The sequence below is a fragment of the Tupaia chinensis genome, unplaced genomic scaffold (genome assembly GCF_000334495.1).
Source record: "Tupaia chinensis unplaced genomic scaffold, TupChi_1.0 Scaffold142374_1, whole genome shotgun sequence".
Lineage (NCBI taxonomy): Eukaryota > Metazoa > Chordata > Mammalia > Scandentia > Tupaiidae > Tupaia > Tupaia belangeri.
The window spans coordinates 341,215-350,468 of record NW_006202222.1 but is presented as its reverse complement, the minus strand read 5'-3'; the positions used below and the strand labels follow the sequence as shown (position 1 = coordinate 350,468).

The window sequence follows — 9,254 nt, the reverse complement described above, 5'->3', positions numbered from 1 at the left end:
ATACCATCTGCTGGCCCCAATAAATAATAATTTTAAATGTTATTTATTAATTGGTTGGAAGTATATCTCCAATAAGAATTTTGAACAATTGCATTACCCTTGATTTAAGAATAGAACTACCCAAAGTAACCCTTTTGAAGGTTCGTGTTTAGTAGGATCTGGATGTTCCAAAGTCATACAGATTTTGAAAGGCAAGCATTTATCCAGGGATGAAATCGTATATACTTTTACAAGATTTTGCTTGTAGTATTTCTGGAAATAGTTTAAAATAAAACTTTTGCAGTAAAGTTTCCATACATATCACGTGTGTACCTGTTAAGGAAAAAAATGGAGAAACCCTACAAAAATGTAAATTCTATTAGTAGTGGGTAAGGTTAATACATTTATTCTGTTGCTGTTGCTTCTGTTGTTTTTAATATTTCTGTATGCAAATGAAAATTCCAGAATAAGATGTATTCACTTGTCTGTGTACTATTACTTCCTGCTAAGGATCCCCCAATTTTTCACTCCTTTCAATTGTATCTTAATGGTCTCATTTACACCTGTACTCCAAAATAAAACACTTATTTATGAAAACCAGGTTGCCAAGGACAAATTTCCCACAAGAAAAAAACTCAGTTACCTCTTGTCAATTTCTATACTATATTGCTTACAAATAAAGAAAGAAAATATTGATTGGATGCAACATGTTGATAAACTTTGCAATATATATTCTTTGAGAATATTCCATCCTTGGAACTTATTTCAAGATTTTAAAGAATTAGTGTCATGAATCTTGTCAAGTAATGCTCTCTTACAGAATTGCACTTCAAGTCCTCATGATAATAATGGTGGAAAAACTTAACCTATTTTATAGCAACTGCAAGACATACTAATCTAAATCCAATTTCTTAGTTGGATAATGTTAAGAATGATCGATTTTCAGCACATAAAATCTTACCAACATGCCTCAAAATCTATCTGATTATCAACCAATATATACCTCAGGTTTATGTTCTTACGATAAAAAGAAAATGGAAAACAGAATATAAATAATCTTTAGAGGCTACTTGCCTTTTGATAAGTTCAAATTTGGACCCTCTTATAAGCAGGACTAGAGCCCTGACTGTTGTTCAACTAGATACTCTGGTCCCAGGTATGCTAAAGCTTTTTGATTGGCTCATTTGAAATGTGGGTAATCCTGATCAGAGTGGTGTGATCAACTCTACATAAGATTGTCTTAGGATCAGTTTTCTCATTTGCTTAAGTCCACATGGCTTCAATATTACCTGCCTTCTAAATGGCAGGTCCATATTGTAACCGCACCTGGGACGGATGGATGTGCTGGGATGACACTCCAGCTGGAGTAATGACCTTTCAGTACTGCCCAGATTATTTTCCAGACTTCGACCCATCAGGTAAAGCATTTATTTTCATTTTATATTGTTGTTGTGAAGCTTTTAGAGTTTTTAGGGGTCTGGAAAGAAAATCGGTTGTAAGTGTACCTACTCATTATAACCCACAGTATGATGGGAACTGTTAAGCACCACAAAGCAAGCACTGGAGAGGTTATTTGTTAGGGCCCACTGAAAGTCTTCTTGCCTTTTTCCTACAAGAAATTTTTCCTGTAAATAGAACTCAACTTCAGGGAGCAACCCGAGAATCATTGAGATCTAGTTGGAGGGGTGGTAATGTACCAGGTGTTGTTCTTCATTGCTAAGTATGAATCCCAAAGAGAAGAGCCCCTTTGTCCAAATCAGCATTTTCTTTTATTTCTATGCCAAATCCTGCTTCCACTTCCATCATCTTATTTTCTCACCTGCACCTACAATTTAGCACAAAGGGCTTGGCCATTGCATTTTACACTCACTGTATCTCTGGACACTAATCATGTTGCCATGGGACTAGGAGGCTTGATCTAGTGCTTACTGACCCTGAAATAGTTTTGGCATCAAGCAGACTCGAATCTGATTCCTGACCTTACTTCTGGCTAGCTGTAGACATGAAATATACTAAACTTCTCTGAGCCTCAGATTGTTTTTACTCACATGTAAAAATAATACCCACCTCAAGAGGTCATAAAAAACATTAAAGGAGAATAGCACATGGTATAATGGTTATGTTGTTGGACTCCCACTTGGCCAAACACGGTTTGAGTCCCAGACCCAGAGGCTTGAAACTCGCAAGTGTGCATGTGAGTCCAAAATCCCAAGAAGAGAATGGAAGAGAAGGGATTACGGCATGGCCATCCTTCTGGGGGCTGATTTTTCACTTTCTGTCTCTCTGGGGAGCACACCCATCCTATGCCAAAAATCTCTCTGATAAAAAAAAAAAAAGGAATTTAAAAAGATAATTCTGCAAAGTGCTTAGCACAGTGCCTGGCCTGTAGCAAAGGTGAAGATCTTTAGTATGTCAAATTCAGCTGAGTCCGCAAATTCCCTAACTAGCATCTGGAGTTGTTTAAAGAAGTACATGGTAAAGGCTAAAGCTATGAGTAACCATATATCTTCTGTGAGAAGAAGAAAGATGATTAAAATGAAATCTTCTTGAGAGATAGAAAAATGACTTTTTTGATACATCTCTCAATTTTGGACTTATTTGTTGTATTGAGTTTAACTATCTGAAATAGGCAATATTCAACCATTTTATCTACAAAAACTACAGTTCCATACAGTCAATCTAATAAAAAATATTGTATATAAATGAAGAAAGGTCTGAAAAGGTCTGGTCTCTTTCTTCTAACATAGTTTCTGTCTGTAACCAAAAGATTAATATCTGTTAAAAAACATGAGGTAGAATAGAGATAGCACTTAGGAATTAATGGACGTAAGTTTGAATCCTGGCTCATGACTTGTCAAACTCTAAAACCCTTCTTGCTGTCCACTTCCTGTCTGGAAATGGAGATGGCAATTCTGTTCCCCATGGATTTGCTGATAAAATGAGACAACATATATGAAAACACCTTGTCTTCATGGTGCTCTCTATTGACTTACACTCCTATTCAAGTTCTATAAAGTTATTAACACTTGGGACTTCACGTCTTAATTGTCTTTTTTCTTTGAATGTCGAGACATTAATGTACTTTCATGTAATATTTTTTCAACAGAAAAGGTAACGAAATACTGTGATGAGAAAGGGGTTTGGTTTAAACATCCTGACAACAATCGAACCTGGTCCAACTACACTCTGTGTAACGCTTTCACTCCTGAAAAACTGAAGGTAGGTTCTATTCCAAATTGTGCTATTGAGTGAGAATGCCGTTTATTATTATTAACTGTAGGATATCTCAGATCAAATTGCCAACAGATTTTATGGCAGGCAATCAGATAAAGACATGTCAGTTCTAGAGTCTCTTGAAAGTGACGCTGGAGAAAATGACCATTCAGTTCTTGATTGATTCTTGTTGTCAGTGGGCATTCCATGAGGAATCTAGCTTTTAATGGCAAAGGAAATAGTGTTTATAGAGCAGAAGATAGAATTTACTGTGAGGCCAGCAACCAGGCCTTATAGAAAAAAATGTTTTCAGGAGATTCTCTAATATAGCTCCTCCTGGAAAAGTTCCAAAACTACAGATTTTTCCACAAGTCTTGAGCTAACAGCTACCCACCCAACCTCTGCAGTGTCTACTACCCTAATTTTACTGTCAGACCTAAGAATGACACAAGAATGGAAACTATACTATGAGCTATTGATTTAATCCCACACTTTTATGCAATTCTATTTCAGAAGAATATTTAAACAACAACAACAAAAAGGAGTATTCTAAAGGCACCAAAATTACAAATTAAGTTACATAAAATTTTCTTAGAAATAAAGCACATAGGGACCAACCTGTGTCCCAGTATTTATGTGAGCTGGATCCTACTATGAACTGTGAAGTTCGAGTCCCAGCCCCAGAAGCTTGTAAAATGCAGTGGGTGTATATGTTTGTGCGCCCAAAATCCCAAGAGAAGGCAGAGATAGAGAAGAGATTGTGAAGTGACTGTTCCCTATGGGGGGTTCCTTCTCACTTTCCATCTCTCTCTCTCTCTCTGTGTGTGTGTGTGTGTGTGTGTGTGTGTTTGTGTGTGTGGTAAATGCACACACACTGACAAATTAAGGGGAAAGATGAATAAAGTGTGTAGAGGTTAAAAAATAGTGAGACTGTACTGGGGCTTGGATGTGTATATATATATATGTATATATATATACACACATACATATTATTTAAATGAAGTATTATAAGTGGTAAGGGGGTTCTGTATAGTAAACTATTAAAAAGTAAAAACTTTCAGAAAATGCCACTCCAAGTTTTGTTCAGTGTTAAAGAGAAAAATAATCAAAAAAAAAAACAAATTCCCGAGTGAAAGACAAGAGCTAGGTGTTTGCTTTTTCAAAAAGATTCTAAAATCTCTCCCAAAAGAGCTATCTAAAGTTGTTAGCAGGCCCAATTATAAACCAGCTACTCCATTACTACCATTGCCTGTAAGGGTAAGAAATGCCATTGAAAAAGTCATATAAATAATGAAAATGCCAAACAATAAGTAAATTTCTGATCAAACAGTGCAACAGGTACAATTTAGAGGTTGATTATTCCAATTTGAAATTCTAAGGCCTAGAAAACAGTATTTGTTTCTGGAGAGCAATAACGCACATAACTGAAGGGCTCTGCACATCTTCAAAGCATTGTGACAGAATTAGTGCTTCAATTTCAGATGTTTCAGAAGTCAAGTGACAAGCAGCAGAATATTCAAGAGTACATAAATGCCACATTTATTCCAGGAAGTCAAAGAACTTCATAGAAATTGCCCAACTTATCTACACTGTATTTACTTTCTATTATGACCCAACAAATTATGGAAAAAACTTAGGGTCAAAAGTCAAGAGAGGGAACCAGCAGTTAGCGTCATGGCTATGTCGCTGGACTCCCACGTAGTCGACCGCAGTTCACGTCCCGGACCTGGTGGCTTAAAACTCACGCCGGGCGCGTGTGCGTGCATGCCCAAGATCCTGAGAGGAGAATGGAGGAGAAGGGATTGCAGCATGACCATCCCCCCTGGGGGGTGATTTCTCGCTTTCTGTCTCTATGTCTCTCTTTGTCTGTCTGGCGAGCGCACGTGCCCTACAGTGAAAATCTCTCCAAAAAAAAAAAAAAAAGTCAAGAGAGAAAAAACGACCAAAAAGAAAAATTACACAAATTATATTAAACAGCGAATGAAAACAAAAGTCTACATTCCAATAGATTTAAATCTATTTCAGTTAAGTTGACAAAATTGACTAAGTAATGTTAGTTGCAAAATGTAGTGGTAAAATAGTGAGAGAGCAAGAGAAAAGAACAAAGAAAAAGAAGACAGTGATGGAAAACGAGCACTCTCTTCTTCCTGTATGGTAAAAGTATCAATATCTTGAGTTGTCGAAAAAGTCATGATGCCTGACTCGACCTTGACAGTTTGCATAGAAAAATACATCATGGTTTTTCCGATGACCCAATATAAAGAAAGATCATGATGCTTAGGAAAAAGATGCTATGGTATTACACATTTTGTGAAAGAAAGCATTTTTTGAGTCAACATAATACCATGAGAGAATAAATAAAAATGAACAATAATTGGGAGGAAAAAAGAATTTGCAAATGACTGTGAAGGTGAAAGATTTCAGTTTCTCCAACCAACTATTCATATTATTGATTCCATGTTAACCTAAAGCATGGAAATGCTACCAGGCTGTCTGCTTCCTCTGTGTATTCCTACTGCTGAGAATCAGAAGAATTTAGACAGTAGATTCCTATTCTGCCAATCGTAGGGTAGACATAGTCACTGCAAAAAGACGTCAGAAGTTAAATCTGCCTGGATCCCTTACTAGGCTTAAGAATGATCATTTTAAATACATTTAAAACTAATTCTAAAATGTATTTTTCAGTGATATTTGATTCATCTGTAGGAGTTTTATTCTTTGAAAAAGGTCAGTTTATTTCCATAAAATAACATGTGTAAATATAAATCATTGCATTCTCTAAAATATTGTTATAATTTTAGTAGATATTTTTAAAGGAGGAAGATGCTCGATTTAAGCATATTTAGAAATGGAAACTATTTTCCCTCTTCTATAATCATTTATTTACCCAATTGTTTGTTTGTTTGTTCCAGAATGCATACGTTCTGTACTATTTGGCTATCGTGGGTCATTCTTTGTCGATTTTCACCTTAGTGATTTCCCTAGGGATTTTCATGTTTTTCAAGTAAGTACATGTACCACATCTACTTTTCTTTTTCATCTTTAAGTTATTTAAATAAATGATAAATTCTGCAAGAATGGAGAAAAGGAGCTTCAAAAAATGACCAGAGACGTGACATTGGGAGTCATAAATTAGCAAGAAAAATGAAATGAGTTAAAATATGCTTTTGAATCCTATCTTTGAGGAGAACAAAGTGGATTCATATCATTTTTTAATGCAAAGTTGCCTTCTTCCCAAACTAAGGCAGTCCCATGAGTCCCCAGGTATGCTATGGTAATATGGCAAGACTCCATTTACCATGGCGACAGTTCCAAAAATACTGAGGAGCGGGTCCTCCATCTTCCGTTATCCCTATTCTAATATATGAAAGCCATGGCCTCAAGTTCAAATGTACCCTGCATAATCATGAGTTGTGCCACAAATGCATTTAGCCAGAAGAGAAATGGGCTGATTTGGTCATGATAGTGATTAGCTAGCGAAGAAATGTAAGCCCTCACTCAGTCTCTTCTGACTCAAATCACTTAACTAGAATTAAGCAGAATCTCTGGAAAAAAGGTGGTCCATTGTCCAATGTTAATTCTTTGTCTTTTCAAACCTAGTTATGTTAACTGTGATTATCTTCTAACACTATGAGATAAATTCCAATGAGAATTTCTATTCTGAGACTATGTGTTTGATTGCTTTATATATGGCAAAATGATTTAAGCTGATACAGATACTGATTATGTAAGAATGGAGAACTTTGAATGTTGATTCTATATTTTCAGGAATGACTATGATGTATGTGAGACAGTAACACGGTTTTATTGAGATAGCTCCTTAATTTGTTGTCATTTCTTTACACTAAACGCATAAGTCATCACATTACCCTTTCATTAGAATTCTGATCAACTTCTACATGATTATGGTCTCTCCTTCCACTTACACTTTATTTAAAATTTTAATGTAATTTACTAGTATTATTTTAATTTGCTATAGGTCATGTGTGCTCACCAGAGAAAGACAAAGAGAGAGAGAGAGAGAAATGAGAAAACAAGCTGCTCCAACTGGGACTCGAGCCACAGTTGACCATGCAGGAGTCCAGTGCCCCAACCACCATGCCACCTGCTGGCCATCCACTTATACACTTATACTTTTTCCTTATAAATTAATAGTCTGTATTTTCATATGAAAAATGAGATTGGCTATAAAAAGTAATCTTGATACTCTATCCTCCAAGGTGTGGATGGGGAGGGAGCTAAATGTGCACAAATAACTGATATGGTGACTCTCACGATAGGCTCCCAACAGGAAGAAGGACTTCTTATTTTATTCATGCAGAAAACTCCATTATGAGAGATTCCTGTTGTAATTACAATCATTTAAGTCCTAGCCACAAGCTCTAGAGCCAATGTAGATGAAATAACCTATGGAAATGTTCTAATAATTTCCACCTGATTTACTCCTCAGCTATTACTTAAGAAAAATAAAATTTGGAACCTTGTTAGAAGAAGTAAAAGTAAGGGGTAATGCTCATGCACAGCAGAGCAGGTCTCCACAACACATAATTCAAATGATGCTTACCTTTAGATTATAGGCATCCACAATTATGCTAGGAAGAAAAATCTGAGAAAACACAGGGACAACTTGAATATTTTAAAGTATTCTATCATCTTATTTCAGTGAATGTAAAATAGAAGTTTATCATATAACTGTTTATTTGCATTACACATTGTTATCTATATTTTAAACATAGCAAATCTTAGTAAAAATTAAAACTCATAACCTAGCCCTAAACTGGCTTTCTAAAGCATAGTCACAAATATAGATTTGGCATAAACTGTGTGTGTTTATTTATGGATGTACCACAGTTCAGTAAATATGTTAGAAACTGAAATAAATTACATGGAAAGAAAATAATACATATAAAGTACCTGGTTTAGTGTCTGATACATAAAGGCATGTTTTAATTTGTTTCTCTAACCACTTAAGTAAGTGATGGGACATGAGAGCTAAATTAGCAAAGAAAATAAGAATGTCCCTTTCACTATTACTTCTCTATTAACTCACAGAATATGGATGTTAAAAAGTACAGCCCATGAGCAAAGTTAAATATCTCTCAACTCTAGTTAGTCCCAGAGCAAACTGATTGTAGTCAACCCTGGATGGAGTGTTGGGGCAGATTGTCTAGGAAACACTTGCCTTTGTTCTACTGTCTCTTAATTCCATGAGCCCACAAAAAAAGGAACTTAAGGAAGAAAAGCAAGCCTTATTGACTTGTAGTCTGAATGTGACAATGACAAGCATAAACTGAAACAGCTTGTTCTCCAGAGGCAGACAACACAAGAGACAAATATGAATCAGCTTCCTTGTGCTATTGGAAAATAAATGTATTTTTTTTAAAAAAAAGAGAATTTGACTTCTATGCATTCTTCAATAATGAGGAAAAAGTTTCAATGATTTAGATAACAGCAAAGGCAATATTAAAAATCTTAACTTTACAAAATTTAAATAACATTCTGGGTGATATTCTGGTTATTTCTGGTCTAGTAGTTAAAGATAGAAGACAGCTTCTTTAAGATGATATTTGGTTTAGAATCTTAGCAGGAAAAATAAGAGCAAAAATATGAAGAGGAGTTCAATATAAACAATCAGATTGGTTCAGCAAGACCTCTTACTACCAGATGTCAAAAGTAAATGTCAACAAGAGAGCTAAAATGAAGATATCCTTAGGGAAGACTGGCTTACAATAGTCACATCACTAGGCATTTATTTGAGTTTGATTTTTGACCATTCAGTAAGCTTGCAGTATATTTGTTTATCACATAAGTGTCACATTTATCATTTGCATTTCCATGGGATAATCCTAAATATCTTGCTGTATTCTCTCAAAAAAAAAAAAGTATAATAGAATATTTATTGGCATCTACTTTGATTGATATCCATGCCTTTCTGGCTATTAAATACTTTAAATATTCATTGCTCTGGGACCAGCAGTTAGCGTAATGGCTATGTCACTGGACTCCCACGTCGTCAATCGCGGTTTGAGTCCCGGACCTAGTGGCTTAAACTCACGCCAGGC

The 9,254-nt window shown here is 35.5% G+C and overlaps 1 protein-coding gene across 1 annotated transcript in view; it reads left to right on the top strand.

The window, feature by feature from the left end:
• The window catches only part of CALCR (calcitonin receptor), a 63,015-nt gene that overhangs the window by 10,534 nt on the left and 43,227 nt on the right, over positions 1-9,254 (top strand). Inside the window, exons 3-5 of the mRNA XM_027766316.1 lie at positions 1,287-1,397; positions 3,086-3,198; positions 6,105-6,196. Of these exons, the coding sequence (XP_027622117.1) occupies positions 1,287-1,397; positions 3,086-3,198; positions 6,105-6,196 (316 nt within the window). The remainder of the gene's footprint in view (positions 1-1,286; positions 1,398-3,085; positions 3,199-6,104; positions 6,197-9,254) is intronic.